Raw genomic sequence first — 27,811 nt, 5'->3', positions numbered from 1 at the left:
CTTAACCCCTTCAAGCCCCCCAGCACCTCTTAACCAGGAGATATCTCCCCACCATGCCACTTCTCACCCCACTTCTTAACCCCTTCAAGCCCCAGCACCTCTTAACCAGGAGATATCTCCCCACCACGCCACTTCTCACCCCACTTCTTAACCCCTTCAAGCCCCCCAGCACCTCTTAACCAGGAGATATCTCCCCACCACGCCACTTCTCACCCCACTTCTTAACCCCTTCAAGCCCCCCAGCACCTCTAAACCTGGAGATATCTCCCCACCACGCCACTTCTCACCCCACTTCTTAACCCCTTCAAGCCCCCCAGCACCTCTTAACCAGGAGATATCTCCCCACCACGCCACTTCCCACCCCACTTCTTAACCCCTTCAAGCCCCCCAGCACCTCTTAACCAGGAGATATCTCCCCACCACGCCACACCTCACCCCACTTCTTAACCCCTTCAAGCCCCCCAGCACCTCTTAACCAGGAGATATCTCCCCACCACCCCTCTCCCAAAGAAAGAGCTCTGCTGGGACACACAGCTCTGCATCTTACCAGCCTGGTTGGTGGTGATATTCACTGATGCAAACTGTGGGGAGAAGGGGCTCTGGTCCGTGACGCCGTTGACTGCCTGGATCTCGAAGGTGTACTGGGTGTGGGCCAGCAGGTCGCTGATGTAGATGCGGGGCTCTGTCAGGCCCAGCTGGCGGGGGGCGAACTGCACGTTGTCCCCGCAGCGGGTGCAGGCCCCACGGCCAGAGCCGCAGCTCTTGCAGATGATGTTGTAGACCAGGTCCTCCCGGCCCCCCGAGTCCCGGGGCGGGGTCCACTCCAGCATCAGAGATGTCTCGTTTACGCTGGAGATGACGGTCTGGGGGGCGGAGGGGATGGCTGCGAAGGGACAGACAGAGGGGGAAGTCAGAGCCCTGCTTATCGAAGGGGCTGGAGCATCTCCCCTGGGAGGAAAGGCTGAGTGAGCTGGGGCTGTTCAGCCTGGAGAGAAGAAGACTAAGGGGGGACCTGATTAATGTTTATCAATATCTGAAGGATGGGATGCAGGGGGAAATGGGCAGCCCCTTTTCAGTGTCTGTGGGGACAGGACAAGGGGCAATGGCTGCAAGTTGGAGCACAGGAAGTTCCACAGCAACCTGGGGAAGAACTTTTCCCCAGTGAGGGTGAGGGAGCCCTGGGACAGGCTGCCCAGGGGGTGTGGAGTCTCCATCTCTGGAGAGATTCCAGCCCCGTCTGGACGCCGCCCTGTGCAATATGAGCTGGGGAGCTGCTTTGGCAGGGGGTTGGACCCCAGGAGCTCTCCAGGGCCCTTCCAACCCCTGGGATTCTGTGATTATCACCACAGGGCCAAGTGCACCCTACTGTTTTCCCCATCCCCTGGCAGGTCTCCCCAGCAGGCACACAGGGAGCTGGTGTTTCTCTTGGTGTCAGGGATGTGCAGAGCAAGCTGGGCAGCCGAAGGTGGGAGCGGGAGCAGAAGAGACAGGTTCTGTCTCTCACTCAGGCCCATTTGATTATGTGGCCCCTGGCAGAATTCACCAGTTCTTACCAGGCTGGGGAAGGGGCTGGAAGGCAAATTCTCTGAGGAGCAGCTGAGGGAGCTGGGGGTGTTCAGCCTGGAGAAGAGGAGGCTGAGGGGAGACCTTATCACCACCTACAACTACCTGAAGGGAGGTTGTAGAGAGGTGGGCGATGGTCTCTTCAGCCAGGTGACAGGAGATAGGACAAGGGGAAATGGCCTTGAGATGCACTAATGCAGGATCAGATTAGATGTTAGGAGAAAAGTTTTTGCAGGAGTTGTCATGGCCTGGAACAGGCTGCCCAGGGAGGGGCTGAGTCACCCCCCCGGGTGTGTTTAACAGAGGGGAGATGAGGTGCTCAGGGATGTGGGTCAGCACAGGACAGGAATGGTTGGACTCGATGATCTTAAAGGTCTTTTCCAGCCCTGTGATTCTGTGATTCTGTGTTTCTGAGTCCTGGCCTTTGCACTACTCTGCAGCACGACATACACAGAGGTCCTCCTGTCTGCAGCCCCAGAGTGAAGTCATCCCACTGCCTAGAGCAGCACAAAGCAACCCAAATTCCTGTCCTCTCTGCCTGAGCAATGCTTGCAAGCACAGGCTGGCCCAGGGGAAGGAAGACCCGTGCCTGCAAGGACAGCGCTCGGAGCCCCTCGCGTCCTGGAAATTCCTACAGAGACAGATGCTCTTGTTAAGCATCCCTGGGTGTTTTGCCTGATGTGTCTCCTTTCCCAGCTGCATGCAGTCCCTCCCCAGTTGCCCAGAGCCTACATACTGGTGCATGGCATGTCAACAGGATCAGCATCTGCCCGGTAATATCCGTTGCGGCACACGCAGTTCGTGGCCCCTTCCGACGTGGTCCGGCTGTTAATGGGGCAGTGGATGCATCCTTCATCCCCTTGGCTGGCCTTGAACATCCCCGACGGGCAGCCTGGAAGAGAACCAAGAGCAGGGGTAAGTGATGGGGACAAGGGCTGGCAAGGATGCCCCGAGCCTGGACAATACACAGCCAAAAAACACCCCCTTGGGGCTTTGTGGAGTCCAAAGACTAAACCTGGCACTTTGAAGTAAACACAGTGGAGAAGCAGCAGCTGGTTGATGGCTCCGAGGGGGCAGATGCTGCAGCTCATGCCTCCTATGGAGATGAGGTCCCCACACAGAGTGCCCTGTGCAGGACACTCAGGGAATCTCACCAATGCTCCAGGTTTTCCTGCTGCTGCCACGTACTACGATGCGAGTGGCTCTGCAGCGGGTCAGCCCACAGCCACCACAACCCTGGCTCAGCAGTGGCCACCCAAGGAGCGGGGCACAGGCCAGGCACACACACCCTGCCCACAGGACCTGCCCACCCTCCAGCCATTTATAGCTCAGGGACTCTCTAAGAGGCTGGCTCTTCCCAGCTGGCATCCCTTGTGTTGGGATGTTCTTCCACTGTGTTCCACTGCCCTTTGGGACTGCTTCCACAGCCTCTCCAGATGGACCTTCCAGTGCTGGGGGAGGAGAGCTCAATCCTGCCTCACAGGGCTGCTGGGCAGGGTACCACACAAGCCCCAGGAACTTTGCAGGCTCTGAGGGAGGGCCAACCTTGGACCTCAAGGTGCCAACTCCCTGGGCCACACCAGCCCTCCCTTTTGCCACCTGATACATTTAATTAGCAGCCTCCACTGTTACTTCATAGTTGAGATAAGCAACTAATCCCACTGCCAGGTGCTGTCACTGCCAACAGCTCTGACAGCATTTGGAGAGCGGAGGGTGGAAATACAGAGGGGAAAACGGTTAAATGAGATTAACTGAAGGGGAAGGTGGTGCTCAGCTGACTCTGTGATGTGGATTAAAGAGCTGTCAATAGAGGATGAAACCACAATCTAAATGTTTCTGTTTCACCCTGTCCTTCTCCACAGGACACAAGCAGAAGCAGACGGCGCAGGCCTGCAGAGCATCCTCCCACTGCCAACAGCTCTTTGAGAGGTCCCCACGCCACTGACAGGACCAACATCCTGCACATCAACACAACTCAAGGAAATCATCTGGGTCACGTCACCTCCCCAGCACACAGGCACCTCTGCTCCAACCTGATGTGACAGCTGGAGGTACAGGACTCCAGAACCCATACCCACCACACCAGTGCTCCCAGAGAAGTCCCATCTGTCCCTCAGCTTTGGAGCAGGGCTCCTGCAGACACAAAGCCTGGCAAGGACTTCCAGACTGCATGCTGCCTCTCCATGTCCCACCACGGGCTGTTCAGTTTAAGAGGTTGCTCATGCTGTGACCATCACCCATCATTCCTCTCATTCCATGGGCAGGTGCAGTGGGGAGGTCAGCATGGGGCTGTGATATGACCATAGTGCTGGGGTCTCAGACATGGATGGACAGGACCAGGCAGGGCAGAGTGGGGCCCTGTTTTGGGAGCTCCTCAAAAAACCACGCTGGAAAGTCTTGTGATGGACAAACAGTCCCTGCCCTTCCAGCCAGACCACCCACAGCCCAGCCCAAACCAGCTCCTAAGACCAGGAGAACCACATGGACCTGGGTGTGACCTTTTCGATACCATGAGACAAACCAGCCCATGCACGAGCTCTGTGGCACAGCCAGAACCAAAGCCAGGCAGTGACAGTCCTGCAGCAGCATCCCCAGCCTGCTACCCCCTCCCTCCAAACTCAGGAGCACCCCCCAAACCCCGCAGCTCTCACCCCAGCAGCGCAGCTCAGCCCTCTCCCAGGGACAGGCTCCACACTGGGGGCTTGCTGGCAAACCCCTCTGAGGGGGGTTCACAAGGTTATCTCCCCACCAGCACCCCTCAGCATCTGACACCCCTGGGGGCATGCACACCTGCAAGCTTCACACCCCCCCCCCTCACCACCACCCCCCTCACCCCGACTCCTTCCTGCGCCAACCCGCCCTGGGCAGCCAATCCATCAGCCCTGACACAGCACACAAGGCTGCTGGGAAAAACGCCTGGAATGTGTTACCCACCCAGTCAGCCCAGTTCACCCTCAGCCTCAGCCCAGTTCAGCCTTGAAGAGCTGTCGTGGGGACTCTTAAAGAGAAACAGAAAGCCTTCTGCCCTGCCCAAGCGTGGGGACCTGGGGTGCCACCTCCAGCTCCTGAGCCCAGCTGACCAGGACTGTCATCTGGCATTTCTCCTGGAAGTGCAAACCCATGGGGAGAGGATCTCCCCACCAAAGGATAGGGAGCTGTGTGCTTATCACACCAGGGTGGTCAAGGGACCGCAGCCCCAGGCAGGGCTCACAGCTAGCACCCAGGGGCCAGTGCCCCAAGGGCCCCGAGGCCAGTGCCCTGGGATGTGGCTGGAAGGCAAGGACAAGTCCATGGGTCAGGAGCAAGACTCTGGTGGCAGCACATGCTCTGCACTCCTCGCTCCTGCAGACTCCCAAAGAGCCTGAGGAGCTCCACTCTGGATGCAGCTCCAAGACCAGGCTCAGCAGAGCATCCCACCCACCACCCCCAGGGATGTTGGGTGCTGCTAGTGCAGGAGCAGATCCCAGTTCCAGCACAAGGGGTGACTGGGATGCTGCCACCAATGCATGTGCAGACTTTCCACACCAAAACCTTGTCTCAGCAGCTCAGCACACACCTAAGGACCTCAAGCTTCAGCTGTTGGAAAACAACACTGCCCAGGGACACCTCACATGGGCTGTCCCCACAGCCAGCTGGCTTTCTCCAAGCTGTTCCCAGAAGAATGTAGGACTTTCACATTTTCTTACTTTGTTTGGTCTTAGTTTACATGTTTCCCAAAGCTGTTGCCTGGCCCTACCTCTGGAGGGGGTTCTGGTCACCCCTGTGGAAACAGTTCCCAACCTTTACACACAGGGAAAGGAGGAAACCAAGCGAGTGGTGACATCAAAGCTGCGCCGATGGAAAACCCCTAATCCCATAAATCCTTCCTGCTTTAATTGGTGTTAAAACAAAGCTAATCTTATCTCAGCCTTATAAAAGAAGGGATAGGACGTCCTCTCTAAAAACCTCTCTCAAAGCCCTCATAAACTTGACAAACACTCCCTGTTTGAGCCCAAGGAGAATGGCTTTAATCCCAACGGAAACATGAAAGTAAAAAGAGGGCTGTCCCTGGGCAAGAGCCTTTCAAGTGTCCTCCCAGCTCTCCTGGTCCCAGTGCCAACCCAGAGTCACTCCTCCAGCACCACTGAGCTGCTGGGGATAGGAATGTATGTCCACCAAGGCCAGACACTGAGGCAGGGACCAGAGCAGCCAGGGATGTCTGCTGGTCCCCGAGTGTGAGCAGAGCCAGGACCAGGGTCCTGAGCAGACTTGTGCCTCCACCTCAGGGGACTCCCAGTGTGTCTGTGGCTACCCAACACTTTCACTGCCCAACTGTCAGTCTCCACCCAGCTCCCGTATTCCACGTGCTGGAGGAGCTGGTTTCAGTGTCGGGGTGCAGATGCTGGGACTGGCTCTCTGAAGGACATTCCCACCAGATGCCCCAACCCCAACAGCCAGTGCATGGGAGTGTTGGGGGGCACCATTCCCCAGCTGCTCTGCCCAGGCTTGCCACAGTGTGAGGACCAGCACCCCATGGGCACCCTCTCCATCCCCAGCAGAGGGTTCAGAGGAGTCACGGAGATGATCTCCCCTACGGAGAGAGGCTGAGGGAGCTGGGCTGGGTCAGCCTGGAGGAGAGAAGGCTGGGGGGGACCTCACTGCAGCCTCCCAGTCCCTGAAGGCAGCAGAGGAACAGGAGGGGAATCAGCTTGTTAAAGGGCAGAGACTGGCAGGACAAGGGGGATGGAGTGAAGCTGGAGGAAGGAAGGTTTAAACTGGATATTAGAGGGAAGTTCTTTGCAGAGAGAGTGGTGAGGGGCTGGAACAGGCTGCCCAGAGAGGGGGTGGGTGCCCCATCCCTGGGGGTGTTCAAGGCCAGGTTGGATGGGGCCCTGGGCAACCTTGTGTAGCTCCAGGTCTGGAGGTTGGTGTCCCTGCCTGTGGCAGGGGGTTGGAGCTCTGTGACCCTTGGGGTCCCTTCCAACCCAGCCCAGTCTGGGATTCTATGATTCACAGACCCCTCCAGGCACAGGTCCCAGAGGACTCTTTCCAGGGCACAAGCAGCTTCTACAGGTGGAGGTGGGGGTGGCCAGGAAAGCTCAGAGTGGGCATGTTCACCCATTACATTTTAAGGCTGCTCAGCACCCAGTTCAGACAAGTTCCAAACCCGCCAGCTGGGGAAGCGCCAGCAGCCGCTTTCCAGATGACAACATTGTTCTTTGTCAGCAGTAGGTGCTGAGTGGAGCTGGCATAAGGGCTGATTAAAAATGGTTAGTTATGGTGGCTTGAATCACTGGGGGTGTAGCTGCACAGTCACTTTCCTTCTCAGCCTGCAGTGAGCAGAGAAGCCGTGGGCAGGCAGCACCGCATGGGAAGGGAGGGAGGTCACACACCGCCCGGGGCAGCTGCACACTGTCCACCTCCACCTTCCACAATGCCCTGAAATCTGTTTCTCCAGCTGGCAAAACCCAAGGAGAACCAGCTTTCCTCCAAAACAAGCTCCTGAGCGCTCTGGCACTCGTGAGATTTGCATGGAGCACTGCTCCAGTCCAAGGAAGATGCTTGTGTGGCTCCAGAAAAAAAGCCCCTGGGATGGCTGGGGGTTGGAGCATGTGGTGGGATGAGGGTTGGAAAGGAGTCTGGAGATGAGCAGGCAAAGGAGAGACCTTACTGCTGCCCTCAGTGGTCTCTGAGAAGGTGTAAGAAAGATGGAGCCAGACCCTCAGAGGCAGGACAAGGCTCAAGGTTACCCAGGGGAAAGTCCAGCAGGACACAAGGAAAGTGTTTTGCACCAAGAGGGAGGTCAAGTGTTGCAAGAAGGGCACAGAGGTCCCAGCATCTACATCCCTGGAGACAGTCACCACCTTTCCCAAGGCACTGACATGCACTCTAGCTGCCTGTTGCAAACAGAGCTTCCACTTCTGGACCTTCTGGATGCTCAGCCTGACCCCTACTCAATGGACCACTGCTTCTTGGCCACATGGGCAGGAGCACAGCAACCAGGGTTATGCAAACACAATGTCAACCTGAAGGCACAAAAGAGCCACACAAGGTCAACCAGGCATGTGCAGGAGCAGCCTGGGGAGAAAACTCACTCTTTTACTTTGCTGAAATTCATGGACTTTGCTAGACCAATCAGATGGGAAGGAGACAGCTCCCTTCCCCAGAGCTGAGTCCCCTGGTGCTGTCACCACACACATCTCATGGGCTGCAGCGCCAGCCTGCAGCTCTAGCTCTGCTTTGGATGTCCATCTGTCCCTGCCACCTCCCATTCACTCACATCCAAACAAAGCACTTCTGGCCCTCAGACGCCTCCAAGGTTTCCCCAACAACCTGAGCTGAAGCAGCTTCACTGGGTGACAAGGTGCTGCAAAGGGAACTGCAAGAAGCAAGTAAAATCGCTGTGTCTCCAACCCCCTCATGTGCAAAACACTGGGGCTCCTTTGGGACCCCCTGTTCCAGAGGAGGGGAGGATGTAAAGCCAGCCTCTGGAGAAGGTCACCCATCAGCATCAGCTGCAAGCCAGGGTTGGAAAGGGGGTGTTGGGACAGCAAGGCTGACAGTGAGCCACCTCTCCTCCCCTGGAGCAGGCACAGCAAGAGCACCAGCATCTGCTGCTGCACCCATCCTGGTTTATTTGGTCTGTGTTGTGATTTCAGAGCATGACTTGCTACCTAATCCCTAATCACACAATCACAGGGTTGGAAAAGACCTTTGAGACCATCCAGTCCAACTGTTCCTGTCCTGTGCTGACCCACGTCCCTGAGCACCTCATCTCCCCCCTGTGCCAGGCCCTGAGCACTGCCCAAGGGACGACACACTGGGTGTTGCCACCAGGAGGATTCCCCATGGGAAACGTGCTGGCTGGGCTGCAAGAAATGCCAGAGACAGCAGGAAGAAAGGCAGTGGGGTGGCCCCTCTGGGTGGGTGCCTGTGTGCTCCTGGCAGTTGTGGCACAGGCCCACATGCCACCACCACATGCCACTGTCTCCCCACACATGGCACAGACAGGACTTGGGAGCTGCTGGCTTCAGCCAGAGGAAGAAGCAGCCACGCACTCATGGGCTGTCCCCAAGAGACCCCCCCTCAGGAAGGGAGATACAAGCAAGTGAGGCCTCTCCAGAGGAGCTCACCTTCCCCCTGTCTGACAGACTTTTTTGGAAAGAAGGACTGCCAATGGGCTGTGTGGCACAGGCATCCTGTCCAGCACTGCCAGCGTGCTCAGGGATGCCCAGGGCCTGACTCAAACAAACATCCAGGCTGCTGTGTGCTCACAGCCTGGCCTGAGGTCAGCCTATGCCATGGCACCCCTGATCCAGGGGACAGCATGAGCTTAACCTGACCCTATGGCTGCACCCCAGGCACCTGCAACCCTTCCTTCTACCCACACAATGTGGGTACTTGGGAGGCTGAGCAGAGAGCACAGCGGTCTTGAGGAGAGGCCAGAGCTCTGGAATCACAGAATCCCAGAATCCCAGGGGTTGGAAGGGACCCCCAGAGCTCATCAGGTCCAACCCCCCTGCCAAAGCAGGCAGGCAGGATGATTGCACCACTGCCAGGGGCACAGTGTGGAACAAGTGACATCACATAAGGTCCCCTGATACATTTCTTTTGTGTTGTGGGTTTTCACAGAGTCACAAGGTAGGAAAAGACTTATAAAATCATAAAGTCCAACTGTTCCTGTCCTGTGCTAAACCAGATCCCTGAGCACCTCATCTCCCTTCTGTTAAACACACCCAGGGGGTGACTCAGCCCCTCCCTGGGCAGCCTGTGCCACAGCCCCACAACTCTGCCAGGGAAGAACTTTCCCTCCCAGCTGAGCTGACCCTGCCCTGGCACAGCTTGAGCCCATTGCCCCTTGTCCCATCTCCTGTCCCCTGGCTGAAGAGACCATCGCCCACCTCTCTGCACCCTCCTGGCAGGGCAGGGGAGGTGGGGAGAAGGTCTCCCCTCAGCCTCCTCTTCTCCAGGCTGAACACCCCCAGCTCCCTCAGCTGCTCCTCAGAGGATTTGCCCTCCAGCCCCTTCCCCAGCCTGGTTGCCCTTCTCTGGACTCGCTCCAGGACCTCAATGTCCTTCTGATGGTGAGGAGCCCAGAACTGGACCCAGCACTCGAGGTGCAGTCTCCCCAGTGCCCAGTACAGGGGCACAATCCCCTCCCTTGCTTCCATTTGAAGAAGGCTTGGTTTACTGGTCCCTCTGCAGTGGGATCAGAGACACTTGGTGTTCACGTGAGGCTGACCATCCTCCCCCTTTTTCTGTGAGCAGCAGGGAGGTTGCTGGAGAGAATGGGCTGAATGTGACAGCCTGGCACGAAGCTGCAGGAATGGACCAGTAGGATGCTCAGACAAAGGGGGCAGGAAGGTGCCAACACACTGGATCGGACACGGAGGTGATGTCACGTGTGGGACCAACCACCAATTTCCTGGTCCCTCAGCAGCCACATGCAATCAGAGACAGATTTGGGCTTCTGAACCCATAGGCTGCCCAAGGACCAAGACTGCAAGGGGTCCTGAAAGCCCTTCTCCAGGAACCTTCATGCATCCCCCCTCTCAACAACCACAGCACGGCTGCAGCTGACAGAAGGGTTTCCTCCACTTGCAGAGGAGATGGGGAAAGCAACCTCCCTCACCCAAGTGGGAAGCAGCTGGGTTATTCAGAGCCAGGCTGTGGTCAGAGAAGGGTTTTCTTCAAAGCAGGAGGTGCCTGGAGCTCTTCCAGGCAGGGCTGGGAGCAGGACAGATGGCAGAGCCCAGCTAATCCAGATGGGCCAAGCCAAGCCCAGCACTGAGCAGCGTTCTGGGATGCTGCCAAGCATCAGCTCCCACTTTAAAGGCCCCACTTGCTCTTACAAATGAACACGACCCCCTGAGAAGGTGCTGCAGGGAGATGCTGGTGTCTGAGATTGGTACCCTGCCTGAGGAAGGATGCTGCACTGGAGCTGAGATGAGCAAGGGATGGAGCTCAGTGTGTGTGTGTCCCAGCACTGCCCCCCCACACCCCACACCCCAAATCCTCACTAACAGAGTGCAAGACCCCAACCTTCACACTCTTGACACCTCTGCACCCTCCACCCCAGCAGGCTGCTGTAGCACAGGGATGCTAACAGGGAACTGCCTTATTAACAGGGCTACGTGAGCAAAATTCAAGCTGCCACACTCTTCAAGGTGAGGTCTGTGCCTTCTCCTCTCTCCTGCTCCTTTTGGCTCTGCCTGCAATGCAGCCCCTGGTTTCCCAGGGCAGGGTGATGCTGGAGACAAGGGCACACAGGCTGCAGTGGGCTGGCACAGCACCACTGAGCAGCACAGGGAGCCACAGACCCTCCTGAGCAGCTCTGAGGGGACTAAACACAAGCTCCTCCCAGCATCACGAGGATGCTGAAGCTCTTCCTGGTGACTTCTCCTCCTTTTCTCTCTCTGGGGTACCTCTCCCTGCTGCTTTTATTCCTGTGATTTCATTTGCTCCCATGGGAAACCATCATTAAAGGTCTCCCCAGCTTGTTCTCTGCCCATCCTCCTGCACAAAGGTCTTGGCAGCACGACATGGAGCCTGCTCTCCTCTCATACTGGTCCCCAGTGCTCTACTACTGGCCCTGCTGCCCAGCTCTCAGGTCTCTTCCAGGTCTAACATGAGGTGAAGGCACTGGAGGAGCTCCCTGGCAGAAGAAGGAGCAAAGTGGCTGCTCTGTAGAGAGAGCTGCTGGTATGGAAACGCCTGGAACCCAGTGAAGAGGTACCCAGCAGCATGAGGACCAGGGGACCTCCAACCCTGTTGGCCCAACAACAAGCTGGGACCAGCTTCTTGTGTCCCCATCACAAGGAGATCACACACATGGGGGTGGCTACTCATCCCTGATGTGATGGAGAGCAGCCTTGTGGAGACAGACATGGGGACCAATCCCACCCTGGGCTGCATCCCCAGGAGTGTGGCCAGCAGACAGAGAGAGGGGGTTCTCCCCCTCTGCTCTGCTCTGGTGAGACCCACCTGCAGTGCTGCATCCAGCTCTGCAGCTCTCAGCACAAGGAGGACGTGGACCTGTTGGAGAGGGTCCAGAGAGGCCACAAGGATGATCTGAGGGCTGGAGCACCTCTCCTGTAAAGACAGGCTGAGAGCTGGGCTTGTTCAGCCTGGAGAAGGCTTGGGGGAGACTTTATAACCCCTTCCAGCCCCTGAAGGGACCTACAGGAAAGCTGGGAAGGACTGTTTGTAGGGGCATGGAGAGATAGGAGGAGGTGGGATGGTTTAAACTGGAGCAGGACAGGGTTACACTGGACATTAGGGAGAAGTTCTTCACTCTTGAGGTTGGTGAGACACTGGCACAGGTTACCCAGAGAGGAGGTGGATGCCCCATCCCTGGAGACATTCAAGGTCAGGTTTGGTGAAGCTCTGAGCACTCTGATCTAGTTAAAGGTGTCCCTGCTCACTACAGGGCTGGGACTAGATGACCTTTGAAGGTCCTTTCCCATCTAACACATCCAATGATTCGATGATACTACAGGCTGACAGTGCACAGCAGTTGTGCTTCTCCTCTCAGCTAGGGTGGCCACTGCTGCCCTGCCAGTCCATCCCAGTACAGACAGTGCCATGGTACTGGAACCCAGATGCTCACAGGACTGATCTCCAGTCTAGAGCTGAAAATTAAATTAAAACCGCGACAGGGACAGTTAATTAAAGCAGATTAGTGTGAGACTAATTAGGGACGCTGACACTGCAACCATCAAGCCCTGCAATGTTAATTAGCTGTTCATTAATGTCAGCTCCCTGTTCAGTACAGAAATACGAACTGCCTATCTCCTGGGCTTCATGCACAGCACAGCACTCAGCACCACTGAGTCACCTGCTCGGCTGGTACACCCAGCCTCCTGTCACAGAGTCACAGAGCTGTAGGGGTTGGAAGGGACCTGGAGAGCTCCTGGGGTCCAACCCCCTGCCAAAGCAGCTCCCCAGCTCATATTGCACAGGGCGGCGTCCAGACGGGGCTGGAATCTCTCCAGAGATGGAGACTCCACACCCCCTGGGCAGCCTGTCCCAGGGCTCCCTCACCCTCACTGGGGAAAAGTTCTTCCCCAGGTTGCTGTGGAACTCCCTGTGCTCCAACTTGCAGCCATTGCCCCTTGTCCTGTCCCCACAGACACTGAAAAGGGGCTGCCCATTTCCCCCTGCATCCCATCCTTCAGATATTGATAAACATTAATCAGGTCCCCCCTTAGTCTTCTTCTCTCCAGGCTGAACAGCCCCAGCTCACTCAGCCTTTCCTCACAGGGGAGATGCTCCAGGCCCTTCATCATCCCTGTAGCCCCTCTGGACTCTCTCCAGGAGATCCCTGTCTTTTTAATCCCAGGGAGCCCAGAACTGGACACAACACTCCAGGTGGGGCCTGACTGCACAAAGGCCAGAGCTCACACAGTCCATAGGGAGCACACAGGGTCCATAGGGAGCACACACAGCCCATAGGGAGCACACAGGGTCCATAGGGAGCACACACAGTCCATAGGGAGCACACAGGGTCCATAGGGAGCACACAGGGTGCATGGGGAGCACACACAGCCCATAGGGAGCACACACAGTCTGTAGGGAGCACACACAGTCCATAGGGAGCACAGTCCAGCTGTAAGGACCACAGCCAGGCTGCAGCACACATGGTGTTGCAGGGAGCTCAGACAGGCTGTGGGGAGCACGTGTGTGGCTGTGCTGAGCCCAGGGGCTGTTGGGAGCACACACAGGCTGCAGGGAGCACACACGGCTGCACAACCCACCCACACACAGGGTGCAGGGAGTATGTGAGCTGTGGGGAGCACACGTGGGCTGTAGGGAATGAACACAGGTTGTAGGGAGCACACACCAGCTACAGCAACACCCCAGGGGCGTGGGGTGCACACAGGAGCTGCTGGGCACAGAGTGGGCTGTGGGGAACACACCAGCTGTACACACCACACATGGGGCTGTACACAGCCCATGCTGCTGGCAGCACACACAGGAGGGACAGAACAACCCCAAGTTACACCCCTTACAGGGTGTAAGGAGAGCAGATGGGGTGCAGGGTGCTCATCAGCATCTCTTGGCCACGCGCCGCTGGTCCCACGCAGGGCACCCTCGATCCCCAGAACACACAGCCCACCTGCCAGCCCCACAGCATCCTCCAGCCTGCAAGCACTGAACATCCCACCCTGGCAAAGCACACAGGGTGCTCACACCTCCTGCTCCAACCTGTGTCCCACTCCAGCATCCCAAAAGCCTCCCTGTACCACCCATCCATCCCCTTTAGCCAGCCCTGCAGAAACAAAAGGGTCTCTCTGGTACCAACTGGTGATGGGGTGGGGAGCAAAGGGAGGATGTCCTAATGGGAAGCTATCAGACTCCACTGCTTCTCCTCCCCCAGAGCCTATTTAGAGCTTTCAGAAGGAAACAAAACTTGTTTATCTTAATGCTAATCAATTTATAGCAATCAAAATAAAACCCATTAGGAGCCATTCCCCATTTGAGTTTCAAAGAGTCTTCTGACCCCAGGAGGCTCTCAGCTGATTGATTAGAAATTTCTGACACTAATGTGTGTCTTCCAAGGGTCCAGTGTGGCTTTAATGTCTCTCTCCTGAGACACTGATCACACTGATTGTGTGTTAACATCTGTCAGCCCTTTCCTGCACTTAGGGGAGGGGAAATTCATGAGCAGACCGAGTTGCATGGCACAGCTGGGGAGTAGGCAGCATTTTCTGGCTTAAACAGCTTCCAGAAATCCCTTGGGGGCAAATCATTTGCATGATCTTTTTCTACTTGGGCAAAAAAAAAAGCTGGAATGCACCAAGAAATAAAAAGCAGTGATGAGGAATGGAGGTGGAGCCTCAGAGCACTGGGATTTTGGCTTCAGCATCCCAACTAGGGTGGGCACAGAGAATCATCACATCATCGAATCATTGGATGTGTTAGGTGGGAAGGGACCTTCAAAGGCCATCTAGTCCCAGCCCTGCAGTGAGCAGGGACACCTTTAACTAGATCAGAGTGCTCAGAGCTTCACCAAACCTGACCTTGAATGTCTCCAGGGATGGGGCATCTACCTCCTCTCTGGGCAACCTGTGCCAGTGTCTCACCACCCTCAGAGTGAAGAACTTCTTCCTAATGTCCAGTGTAACCCTGTCCTGCTCTAGTTTAAACCATCCCACCTCCTCCTATCTCTCCATGCCCCTACAAACAGTCCTTCCCAGCTTTCCTGTAGGGGCTGGAAGGGGCTATAAAGTCTCCCCCGAGCCTTCTCCAGGCTGAACAAGCCCAACTCTCTCAGCCTGTCTTTACAGGAGAGGTGCTCCAGCCCTCAGATCATCCTTGTGGCCTCCTCTGGACCCTCTCCAAGAGGTCCACGTCCTCCTTGTGCTGAGAGCTGCAGAGCTGGATGCAGCACTGCAGGTGGGTCTCACCAGAGCAGAGCAGAGGGGGAGAACCCCCTCTCTCTGTCTGCTGGCCACACTCCTGGGGATGCAGCCCAGGGTGCCTGTGTTAGATACAGATAAAATAAGTATTTTACATATATATATATATATATATGAAAGATGATTTTGATTTGCAGTTGGAACCTTCAAGAAGGAGGAGCCTTCAAGACAGAGCACGCTTGGTCCATCAGTGTTTTGTACCACAGTGAAGCCCACATGTGTCTGCAGCTGAGGACAGAGTTAAAGCACAGACACCCCCAGTCCTGACATGTGCTTCTGGGGGACAGAAACTGTGTGTGTGGGCTGTGAAGGCATCACCCCTGGGGATCACACGCCCATTTGCTGGAGCTGGACTAATGCAGCAAGTGGCATTTTTGGCAGGGAGGCTGAAACCATCAGCCTGGTGATGGAGGGACCCTGCCCATCTGCTGACACATTGTTCTGTCAGCTGCAACAAAGCCCAGGGTGGCCAGAGGTGTCTGCAAATGTGTTCAGGCTAATGGGGTGTGTGTGGCTTTGTGCACCAGACACAGTGTCATCCTGTGCTCCCTCTTCCATCCATACAAAGAAAAGGGGGGTGGAAAAGGGGTGGAAGGGGAGGGGGTAAAATAGTGTGGCCAGTAGGTCTAGGGAAGTGATTGTACCCCTGTACTGGGCATTGGTAAGGCTGCACCTTGAGTGCTGGGTCCAGTTCTGGGCTCCTCACCATCAGAAGGACATTGAGGTCCTGGAGTGAGTCCAGAGAAGGGCAACCAGGCTGGGGAAGGGGCTGGAGGGCAAATCCTCTGAGGAGCAGCTGAGGGAGCTGGGGCTGTTCAGCCTGGAGAAGAGGAGGCTGAGGGGAGACCTTCTCCACACCTCCCCTGCCCTGCCAGGAGGGTGCAGAGAGGTGGGTGATGGTCTCTTCAGCCAGGGGACAGGAGATGGGACAAGGAGCAATGGGCTCAAGCTGCCCCAGGGCAGGGTCAGCTCAGCTGGGAGGGAAAAGTTCCTCCCTGGCAGAGTTGTGGGGCTGTGGCACAGGCTGCCCTGGGAGGGGCTGAGTCACCCCCTGGGTGTGTTTAACAGAGGGGAGATGAGGTGCTCAGGGATATGGTTTAGCTTAGGATGGGAATGGTTGGACTTGATGGTCTTATAAGTCTTTTCCAATCCTGTGATTCTGGGATTCTGTAAATCTGCCCATGCCAAGGGACACCCCAAAGGACAGCAGGCTCCCCAATGCTTCCTCCTCCTCCTCCCTGAGCTCCCCCTCCCCAGCACCAGCCCCCTCTGCAGCCTTTCCAAGCAGAACCAACTGCCTCTCGCTTTCAGCAGATTAAAGCAGCTAATCTAGTTAATGACAGCAAATCAGCCCAAAGGAGCCACTCTTCCCTGCAGCAGGCTCACCAGGAGGAAAGGTCCCCACCTCTCACAGCACCTGGAGCACTGGGGTGAGGATGCTGAACAGCAACCTGGTGTGCAAGGCCAGGCCAGGCTTTGACCCTCCCTGATGGGTGTGCAAGGTGAGCCAGTGAGCAAGGATGTGTCTAGGACCTGGCAGGAGCCTCTCCAGGAGTCCATCAGTCAGGTTCATTACGCTGGGTGCAGGATGCTGAAGCTGTGGGACGTGGAAAATTGGTCCAGGGGCAGCAGGGTCAACTGGTATGGAACAGGATGCAGCAGCAGGACTCAGCAGGGCAAAGATGGGTTTCTCAGGGTGCTCCCACAGGTGCTTGTCTTGGGGCAACACATTATAGCCAGCGTTAGAGATGCATTACAGACAGCACACCCCAAGGATGCTGTGCTGGAGACCTGTTATCCTTCAGGCCCTTCTGCAAGCTGGGAGGCAGGGGAAGAGGAGTCTCCCCTCTGCTGGCACTGGAGGGAGGAACTGCTCTCTGCAGAGCTGCTGGACTCAGCCACAGCCCAGGTTCTGAGCCCCTCTGCCTCCTCCTCCTCTGCAGCACCTCCACCCTTGGCTACAGCTCTGGTGTCCAACATCCACGACAGGCAGGGCAAGGGCTGATGGCAGCGTGGGCAGGACACCCCCTCCGTGGGTGGTGCCTGTGGGACCAGGGTCCAGCTGCTGCAGGGACACTACCCACGCTGTCACCAGCACTGCTACACCTGTTGGGCTGCCCTGGGCTGCCATGGTCCAGCTACACCCAGCTCTCAATCAGGGCAGCCCCTGCTGTGTGCAGCCATCCCTGGAAGCCCCTGAGGATGGTGATGCTCAACCTCAGCTTCTCCACAGCCCGTCCTGAGCTTCTCAAGCCACAGCTTGTGGTTGCTTTCTCTTTGTATAGGATCTAGCACCACTACCAGGGGCCTGGGTCTGCTGCCTTTTAACTGCCCCACCCAGAGCTGGAGCTGTAGGTCTCTTCCCAGTTCTTCACTGGGTTCTCTCCTCCTCACTGAAATCTCCTTGTGCCAAGCTCCAGCCAAGGGTAATGGTCCCATCCTCCTCTGCCAGTCACTCAGCCCTGGGAAAGACCCTCCCAAGGCAAGACATGAGTTGTCTCTGCTAACCTAAAAGCAGCTGAAAAAAACCATGCTGAGGTCTGGAATGGCGCTCAGCATGTCCAAAACAGGACCATGCAGACAGAAAACCCCAGCCCTGTGCCACATCTCCTAGAGGCATTCAGAGTCCAGGCCCACCAAGGGTGACCAGATGCTGTATGACACATGAATCACATCCCTGCACAGTCATACAGACACTGAGGATGCCAATCATTGGGATGCTGCAACAAGGAGCCCCCCTGAGCACCCACTTGCAGGCTGGAGCCGGGGGTGATGAGTGACACGGCACAGCCTCCTGATGTCCCCAAATCAGCCAGGTTTCCCAGAGCTACAGCCCCTGGCAAAGAGTGACATGGAGATCTGGGGGTGCTGAGTGACTGGGCAATAACACAGCGACTGCAATTCTGTGGTGACAAAAGGAAACTAATGCACTTGGGGGAAAAGAGCCCTAATTATCCAAACACAATGATGGGCACTAAATTAGCTATTAACATGCAGGGAGGAGATCTCGGCAGCACTAGAGATAATTCTCTGAAAACATCAGTTCAAAGCTCATCCATCATCAAATAAAATGAGAAAAGGCAGGGAATTATTAAGAAAGGAACACAGAGCAAGAAGAGGGATGTTATGAAGCCACTGCATGGAGCCACGTGCTGAGCAGGGCTTGCAGTGGTGGCCACCCTTAGCCAAGGTCATGAGGGAGATGTTAAAAATAATTGGGGATACAAAGCAGCTTCCCTACAGAGAGTCAATCAACTCAGGACGTTCCATTGGGAAGCAGAGCACTCGGGGAGGTGTATAAAGCCATCAGGAGCACAGGAGACAGGGGTGGGAAGAGATTGCTGCAATTTCTTAGAGGATCACAGAATTGGAGGGGTTGGAAAGGACCTCAAGAGATCATCAAGTCCAACCCCCAAATGCAAAGACACATCATCAAACTGTGAATGTAACTTGCTACCCAGGAATACCAACAGCACCCCAGGGCACAGGAGGAATCATCACTCATCCCCTTCTTTAAATTCCTCCCTTATTTCTCCCACTCTGACCAGTACAGCTGTCTGCAGTACCGATGGGATGCCCTGCTCTTGGCTTGTGCAGTGGGTGCCTGACCCTGCCCGTCTGCTCCCTGTGCAGCACCCACAGCACAGCACCTGCCCGCTCACTTCAACTCGCCCCAGGAGCCGCTCCAACTCCTCTGCTGGCCTCCAGGAGCCTCCTGTGGAATGAGAAACCACCCCAAAACACAGCAAAGATGTCTGCAGAGAGGCTGTTGAAGAGCTTCTGGGCCTCCCATCTGAGGGGTATGTTTCCCTTCACACTCAGCCCAGCGAGCAGCAGGAGCCAGAGCTGCACAATGAATCCGAGAAGACAGCGCAGTGCCGGGCTGTCAGCGAGGATCTTGGTTCCCCCAGCACTCACCATCCAGCCCCCCTTCCCATAGATTTAAGGACCAAAAGCTTCCAAGGCAGCCAGTGCTGTGTCTGTCAGGCTCTCCCACCCCAACTCCCCACCCAGGGAGACCATTAGCCACGGAGTCCCCAGCTCCTGGGCTTGGACTGGCACTGGATCCCTGGGAGAGCAGGGGCTGTGAGGCAGCTTCACACACACCGCTGCTGTGCTGGGGCTGGTATTTTTGGAAGCAGCATCCCAGGGGGCTGCAGTGGATGCTGCTTGTTCTTGTGCCAGCCCTGACTGTTTTGGAAAGTTTGGTTGAGCTCTGTTTGGCTGCCTCTGAGTCAGTCAGGCACACAGAGGGGGTTATTGGTTACAGGAGCTTCGGATTATTTGTTTTCTGAGGGTAGTTTGGGTGAGACAGCCCAGATTGGGCCCATCTGGTGCAGCTCCTGTAGTGAGGCACAACAGCCGCTGTAGGCAAGTGAGCAGAGTCACAGCTACCTCAGAATCACAGAATCACAAGGTTGGAAAAGACCTTTAAGATCATCCAGTCCAACCATTCCCATCCTAAGCTAAACCACATCCCTGAGCACCTCATCTCCCCTCTGTTAAACACACCCAGGGGGGTGACTCAGCCCCTCCCTGGGCAGCCTGTGCCACAGCCCCACAACTCTGCCAGGGAAGAACTTTTCCCTCCCAGCTGCTCTGACCCTGCCCTGGGGCAGCTTGAGCCCATTGCCCCTTGTCCCATCTCCTGTCCCCTGGCTGAAGAGACCATCGCCCACCTCTCTGCACCCTCCTGGCAGGGCAGGGGAGGTGTGGAGAAGGTCTCCCCTCAGCCTCCTCTTCTCCAGGCTCAACACCCCCAGCTCTGAAGGCACTCAGCAGAGCGTTAATTAGGAGGATGTAACGAGAGCCCACAGCCTGTGCCTGCTCAGCCCCGTGCACAGCCAGGGCAGGAAACACCTTCCCTGCAGCTCAAGCATCACTGCCCCCCACCAGCCTGCTCGGTCCCCCCTTCCCCGCGCCTCTCGCACAGGTCACTGCCCACACTGCACCCTGTGCTGCTTCGCCACGCAGAGGGTTTTGCTGGAGAGGTTGGAGGGGGTTGCTCCAGGCTGCCTCACAGAGCCAGCTCTGCACCTCAGAACACCCCAGGACACCCCCTCCCCTCCTGCTCAGCTGCTCCCGCCGCAGCGCTGGCAATAAAGAAACCTCTGTGCGTCTCCAGGGAAGCGGGACTGGGAGAGGGGCACAAAGACTCCTGCAGCTGTGTGTTTGCAAACAACCCAGCTGAGCTGTGAAGAGGGGCTGAAAGCAGTAATTGTCTTTAATTAAAGGAGGTTGGAGGCATCTCAAGCTTTGACAAAAGACATTTCCAGTCTGCTCGCAGCTCTGGCACTCGTGGCTGCTGCAGCCGCAGCCCGGCCCGCAGGTTCGGAGCCGGTGTGTGAAGTGGGGATGTGGTGACGCCAGCCCAGGGGTGCCAGGGTGCTGCCACGCACCCACAGGGCACCTCACCTGTGCACCTGCAGCCCAAGGAGCACCCGGTGAGGACCCAGTGGGGACCCAGCCCCCTGCAAGTCTCACACTTCTCGCTAGACCTGAGCCAGGTGTGTCCGTACCAGGACACAGCGGGTGTCTGAGGGCACCCCGGGTCTTGCTTCACCTGGCTGCATGTGGCTGTGTCACAGGTTGTCACTTCTGCCCTGCCCTGTGCCTTGCCCCCATGCTGATCCTCCCCATCCTCCCCTCCCACTGTGGCACCCTCACCCCTTGCCAAGGAAGCCACAACGCACGTGGGCAGAGACCACAGACCAGACACCAAGAGCACGACTGCACAGCTCCCTCTCACCTAATTAATTACTCATACTCATTAGTGAGCAACCTGGGCTGGTGTGGAGCTCTGCCACCATGCTGCCTCCTTGCAGGCTCTTGTTGGGCCAGGCAGCCCTTGGCGCTGTGGGAGCACACACTGTGATGGACACCCACACGGACACCCAGGCATATGGACACTGCTCCCCTGGGGTCCCCTGCCAGTGTCCCTGCCCCCTCACTCCCAGCTATGCAGGGAGATGGCAAGAGAGCTCAGGGTACCAAAATGTCCCCCCTTCCCTCCTCTTCCCCTGCACTCAGGGATGAAGGTCCCCCGGGGCGGGTGTACTGCCCACCACATGCTGCTTCCTCCCTCCCTCCCTCCCCCTCGTGTTTGTTCTTGCCCTTCCAGGACATCAGCATGCAGGAAATCATGGTTCTGGTTTCCATGGAAACCTCATCTCGGGGTGGGGGGTGGGAGGAGGAGGAGATGAGGTACCAAACATACACAGCATGGTTGGGCTGGCACAGCAGCAGTGGTCCCAGATGCCCTGCTACCCTATACACAGCTCAGGAACCTTCTGGTCTCCACCAAAGCTGTTCTGACCACCCCCCCCATGGCAGTGGCCATGGCAGCCAGGCTGGGATGCTCCAGCTCTGCAGGGAGCTGCTGCCAGGTGAGCATGTGGCACTCACCTTCCTCCTTCAGGCAGGACCCAGGGGCCAAACCCTACCTGTGTCCAGTCCAAACTATCCACTCAGCTTTGCACATGATGCTTTTCCTGCTTCCCCACACGGACACCCCCCCCTTCCCACACTCCACCCAGTGTCTGCCTCGCAGCTGGACACACCAGGACATCAGTCCTTGCACATGGGCAAACCCCTGCCATGGGCTCTGCAGAGGTGCCAAGGGCCAAGTGCCCCCAGAACTGTTACAGATGTCAGGGGCTGCACATGATGCACACATGGGTTGGGCTTGGCTGGTCCCAGAGGAACCACCATGGGCAGGTCCCCACGTGTGCATTTCTGCCTGGGAAATCCTGGAAAGAGCAGCCACACTCTAATTCAAGAGAAACAAAAACAAACTGGGATCGCTTCCATCTGAGCCAGACAGCAAAACCTTTCCAGAAGCAGAAAAAAAAGAGGGGAAAAAAAAAAAAAAAAAAGACCAGTTCTAATTATAGGGTGTCCTGGAGAGACACGCTGGGATCTGTCATTCCATCTGCAAAGCAACCACACTCACGGTGGCCACGCAAGTTCCTCCCAGGGCTTCCTCACCCTCTTTAGGGAGCAGAACGCCCAGCATAAGCCCTAACTGGGGCTGAACTGGTGCACCCTGTCGCTTCCAGTGCCGCAGACCTTGGGCAGGTCACAGAATCACAGAATCCCAGAATCCCAGGGGTTGGAGGGGACCTCCAGAGCCCATAGGGTCCAACCCCCTGCCAAAGCAGCTCCCCAGCTCATATTGCACAGGGCGGCGTCCAGACGGGGCTGGAATCTCTCCAGAGATGGAGACTCCACACCCCCTGGGCAGCCTGTCCCAGGTCCCAGGGACCTGGCACAGCCCCAGCTCCTTGAGATGTCTCTGTTACCAGCTTCCCCACCTCCTATTCTTCAGTCAGAGCCACGGGTCCAACTCCTAGGGTGTAAATTGAGAGTAAACCACCAACCTCATGCTGGATCAATGTCTGAGCTGATGTCAGTGCCGGTAACAGTGTAACTACTGTACTTGTGAAGGTGACTGAAAATTACAGCATCGCTTGCCTCCTGTGAGTGGGAGGGAGCTGGCGAGGCACCACGTGCCAGGAGGCACGCTGCAGGCTGCCACCAGCAGCACAACAGCAAACGTGGGCAATTTTTAATCCATCATCAGGGCACACAGCAGGGAAAGGTGAACACGAAGCCTCTGGGGGGAGGGGGGTGTGAGTCATTCCCTGAATATTTCTCTTCATCCCCTTTCCCCCCCACTCCTACTCTCTGTTCAGCTCACAGGGGCTGTGCATACACACCCAAAGGCTCCCAGTGAATTTGGCTGGTGGTGTTGCAGGGGAAGCCCTGCAGTAAACCTGCCAAGGCTCCACACCTTCAGAGATGGGAATCCCCTGGGTGACATCGGGCATGAGAGCAGCTCCAGCATCCGCTGCCAAGCACTGGGCTGGAAGGATCCTGAGCCGCCCAGGTGGGGAGGAATGGGGAGTTACCAGCCCAAATAATGCTCTTGATCACAGCTACAGCATCTAGAGAACTGTCACTGACACAAGAGACTGGAGGGATAAGGAAAAAGGGAGGGGAAGGGGCAGAGGGAAGCTCCTGAAAAAACAGCTGGTTTCCAGTGAAATGCCTCAAGATCAGTGCCTCAGGAATCCCCAGTAAGGGTCTGATGCCCAGCAATGCCCCATGTCTCCCCCCTGCCCCTTGATTTTCACACATGTATGTGTACCTGGGGTGCTGTTCGGGGTACCAGCCCCCAGCATCCCCTCTGCATGCCCCGAGAGGATGCAGACACTCACCAAGGGCAGGCAGAAAGGTGGAACAACAGGATGGAAACCACCTGCTGATGTCTGAGAGCAAACATGGCCCTGACACTGCACAGACCCTTCCCTCAGAAAGCCTCCTGGAGAGCTGTTGCTGTAAAAAGGCAGATATCATGCATTTAATGGAGTGTGCTGTTTGCTGCCTGACAAGTATTATCTGTTCCTACAGCCGCTTCAGAAGTGGCTGCGATCGCTCCGAGAGCCATCCAGGCTGGGGGAAAGCAACACCATTTGGAGCAAAGCATCCCTCTTTCTCTGCCTCATGGGCTGAGAACACCCTTTAATTCCCACTGATCGTGAGGGTTTGGGCACATCACAAGTTTGAAGTGAATCAAGCCCTGATCCCACAGCCATTCACCCAGCTCCTGCCTCCTGTGGCAGCTGCAGGTGTAACCACCGTGGACACCCCCGGGATCATCATGTTTGGGATGGAAATTGCTACCTTTGGTTTCAGGCTTAACAATCATCTTCTGGAACACAGGGGCTCTGTGAAGCCTGTGTATGACAAGAGGCTTCAAGTGCAAAGAGACTCTGCAGGTAGGAGCTTGTTGTCCTTGAAGACTGGCAGCACCCAAACACCAGAGATTCCCACAAAAGGCACTGGGAATCTTTCCCCACCGACCACAGTAGCCATTCCCAGCCATCACCCTCCATCCATCCTTTCCTAGCAGGGGAACAGCCAGCACCAGCACCACAGCAGCTTCCCAGGAGGGACAAGGAGGGTATGAAGCTGCTCCTGGCATTGTGCTGGCATCGGGTCGTGGCTGTGCCTGGCCATGGCTGGCCCATCACACGCCGTGTGCCCCACGGCCAGCAGCAGCTCTGCCCCCAGCCTGGCTGATTCCATTCTCTAACCATTCCTGGAGACTTCTACATATACTTCCCAGTGACACACTATGTTTCTAAGTCATACATGGAACAATGAAGTGTCTCCCCAGAGCTAATTAAGCTAATTATGGCTTCCAGATTAAATTTTCTGTAAGATTTTTACCTTGTATCACTAAAATAAAACAACTGTGCTCTTAGAGAGTGATCATCTGACATGAACCTAACTTCTCTCTCTCTGCTCCCCCTCTCAGCATCCCCCTCTGCTCTGCCCTGGTCAGGCCCCACCTGGAGTGTTGTGTCCAGTTCTGGGCTCCCTGGGATAAAAAAGACAGGGATCTCCTGGAGAGAGTCCAGAGGGGCTACGGGGATGCTGAAGGGCCTGGAGCATCTCCCCTGTGAGGAAAGGCTGAGTGAGCTGGGGCTGTTCAGCCTGGAGAAGAGAAGACTAAGGGGGGACCTGATTAATGTTTATCAATATCTGAAGGATGGGATGCAGGGGAAATGGGCAGCCCCTTTTCAGTGTCTGTGGGGACAGGACAAGGGTAATGGCTGCAAGTTGGAGCACAGGGAGTTCCACAGCAACCTGGGGAAGAACTTTTCCCCAGTGAGGGTGAGGGAGCCCTGGGACAGGCTGCCCAGGGGGTGTGGAGTCTCCATCTCTGGAGAGATTCCAGCCCCGTCTGGACGCCGCCCTGTGCAATATGAGCTGGGGAGCTGCTTTGGCAGGGGGTTGGACCCCAGGAGCTCTCCAGGTCCCTTCCAACCCCTGGGATCCTGGGATTCTGTGAAAGTCTGAGGGTATTTCCCAAAATTAAACATTCAAACTAATCTCCTGGCTTTGGCCTGGCTCACAGAACAATCTCAAATGGAAAAAAACCCCACTTTCTGCAATGTTTCTCAAGTTACATGGGATGCAGAGCATTCTCCTCCTTCCCCATGCAGGTTCAGCACACCCATGATTCAGGGACAAACCCTCCCTGCCCGCCAGATCTCCAAGCACCTTCATTCAGAGGAAAAACTACTGGTAAAAAAAACCCCTTGCCTTAGCTTTTAAGGCACTAATGAGTTAAAACCCCAGCAGCTGGGCCCTGGCTTCTGGAAAGGTGAGAATTAATGAATACACACAGCTCTCCCATCAGCCATGGGATGCTGAGGGAGCTGCTGCTCCCTGCTCACATGGGTGCAGCAAGCCCAGGAATGTGGGATTTGATCCAAAATGCTGTTTCATCTGTAAAAATAAATCCAGGGGAGATTTTCTTATTGGTTGAGATGTCAGCTCCATGAAAGCATCTGCGTTCCAGCAAGGCTCCTGTCCCTGCCCCAGCCAGAGCAGTGCATGCAAAGGGGTGGAGGGGACAGCACTCTTTCTCTGGTGGAGATCCCACTGGCTCTGCTCTCCCCCACCTCCTCCCATTGCCTCACTGATCCCAGCACAGTGAAACACCTGGGGGTAAGGATGGGACCATCCTGTCCTGGAGTGGGAAAGGGAGCAGAGACCTTCATGGAATCATCAAGGTTGGGAAAGACCTTCAAGATCACTGAGTCCAGTCAGCCCTGCACCACCATAACCAGTAAACCATCCCCTAAAGCACCACATCTACCCATGGCTTTGCTGGGGAAGACCTTGAGTAGGGAGAAGAAAGGGCTGGCACAACGGGCCTGGGAAACACCAGCCATGGCACAGAGCTACAAATGCAAACTCCACCCTGTCTCAGAAATCCTGGGGATGCCCACCAGTTCTGCCAGGAAACTCCCAAGAGGCTCTGCTGGACCTGAAACCTCCATCCCTTTCTCCAGCCCAAGGGACTCATGACCTGCCCATACTAATGACTGAGTAATTGTTACTCCCCTCCACGCTTCCAGTGGCTGCTCTTGGGTTGTCCTCCTGCAGCTTGCCCTCACAACAGGGCTACAATGCTCCTGGCTCTTCCAAAATCACTCTTGTGTCCTGCAAGCCTTGTCTCCTCCCCTTCTCTACAGGGGAACGACTTCTGTGGAACACCTCAGCCCATCCCTTGTCTGGAAAGCAAAATGAGAAAGCAGTTCCCACTTCCTTTGCCTGCTTTTTGCCATGGAGCTCTAGTCCCTCAGAACATCCTGTTCTGGGGCAAGTCACCCATCTTCCTCCTTCTGATGTCTTGTCCCAGTCCTGGACTGCTCATGATGCTCCTTATGAGGTCAACATCTCCTGGGACTTCAGACTCCCCACCTCCCCACCTGACAGCCCCTTGCCCCACTACACTCCCCCTGGTTCCACTCCCCAAACACCACTCAGCACTGGGCAGGGGACAGGCTGGCACCTCCTCCTGCTCCAGGGTGCACCACACAGACTGAGGGTGGTTAACCCCCAGCTGCTGCGATCCCCACCACAGCTCTACCTGCATTCACAACATGGAGAGGTCAGCCACAAGCAGGAGGGAGAAAATCACAGCCAAGGGCAGAAAGAGGCTGTATTCCCACTTCCCAGCTGGTACAGGAGGAGAGGGGGAAGCCCAAAGAGCAGCATCCACAGCACCATGGAGCCAGGGCTGGCTGGGAGCGTTCAAATTGTCAACAACCCTGTAGGAAAAGGCAGACAAATTCCTGTTCTGTGCTTGGGAAGAAGCCAGGTGATGTAACCCTCTTACAGGATGATGGGGAAATATTTTCCATTCCAGCAGTAACTCAAGATGTTAAATAGCAGCTACTAAAGTCAAACATTGGTAGGGCAGAGCTGCCTCCACTGAAGAGGGTGTAAAGAGATGGCTGATTGAGCCAGGGGATAGTTAACATTCACTTTCCACACCCCATGAAGGAGTGGGATGTTTCAGAGCAGTAGGAAAAAGCCCCCTGTGAACTCAGGCAGTCTCAGCTGTTAAAGGATTGCCACTGCAAGGCCAGTGCCAGGCACACACAGCCCCACTGGCTGTGGGATATGGTCAGCAAAGCACCAAAGGGAGGTGGTGATGGTCGTGCCAACCTCCACACTGATGGAGATCAGGTCAAGGCACATCAGCCTCACGTGGGGTTTTGGTGCACTAAAGACTGACTGGAAGGGGTAACCCCATTAGTGCCACACACCCAGACTCTGCAGCCCCTTTTCCCTGCGAACACATGATATTTTGATTAAGAAATCAGAGGGTCCATCAGCCCTGTGGGACATACTCAGTGCATTAAAACTTGGCGAGCCGATGCTGTTACGGTCTGAGCTGTGAGCAGGGAACGTGCACACAGCAGGTCTGTTTCCACTACAGCAAACAAATTCAGGTCGTGCCTCTGGGCTATTTAACATTTTTATCAATGACCCAGGAGAAAGCCCAAAGCATTCCCAACAATGCTAGCTGATGACATGGTAGTTGCAGTGAGGTAAATGCTGCAGATGATGGGTTCCTGATACACGGTGATCTGGATGCCTCAGGTAGTTGGGCACAAGAAGGGATGTGCATTTCAGTACCAACCACGTCAAATCCCACCTCCAGGGACAAAGACACATGCCACAGCAATCATTTGCTCCCATTCCCACCAGGAAAGACAAGGATCCCTGAAGAGCACAAAGAGAATCCCAGAATCCCAGGGGTTGGAAGGGACCTGGAGAGCTCATGGGGTCCAACCCCCTGCCAAAGCAGCTCCCCAGCTCATATTGCACAGGGCAGTGTCCAGACGGGGCTGGAATCTCTCCAGAGATGGAGACTCCACACCCCCTGGGCAGCCTGTCCCAGGGCTCCCTCACCCTCACTGGGGAAAAGTTCTTCCCCAGGTTGCTGTGGAACTTCCTGTGCTCCAACTTGCAGCCATTGC

At 56.1% G+C, this 27,811-nt stretch overlaps 1 protein-coding gene across 3 annotated transcripts in view; it reads right to left on the bottom strand.

Annotated features, from left to right (window-relative positions):
* EPHB2 (EPH receptor B2) overlaps positions 1–27,811 on the bottom strand; it is a gene marked incomplete at its 5' end in the record, with an annotated part of 109,081 nt that overhangs the window by 34,550 nt on the left and 46,720 nt on the right. For all 3 annotated transcript variants that reach the window (XM_084274679.1, XM_084274680.1, XM_084274681.1), the window contains 2 exons: positions 548–883; positions 2,300–2,455. In XM_084274679.1, coding sequence (XP_084130805.1) covers positions 548–883; positions 2,300–2,455 — 492 coding nt within the window. The remainder of the gene's footprint in view (positions 1–547; positions 884–2,299; positions 2,456–27,811) is intronic.

The sequence above is a fragment of the Gallinula chloropus genome (assembly GCF_964237585.1).
Source record: "Gallinula chloropus genome assembly, chromosome: 23".
Taxonomy (NCBI): Eukaryota; Metazoa; Chordata; class Aves; order Gruiformes; family Rallidae; genus Gallinula; species Gallinula chloropus.
The sequence above is the reverse complement of the archived record's forward strand: the minus strand, read 5'-3'. Positions and strand labels throughout refer to the sequence as shown.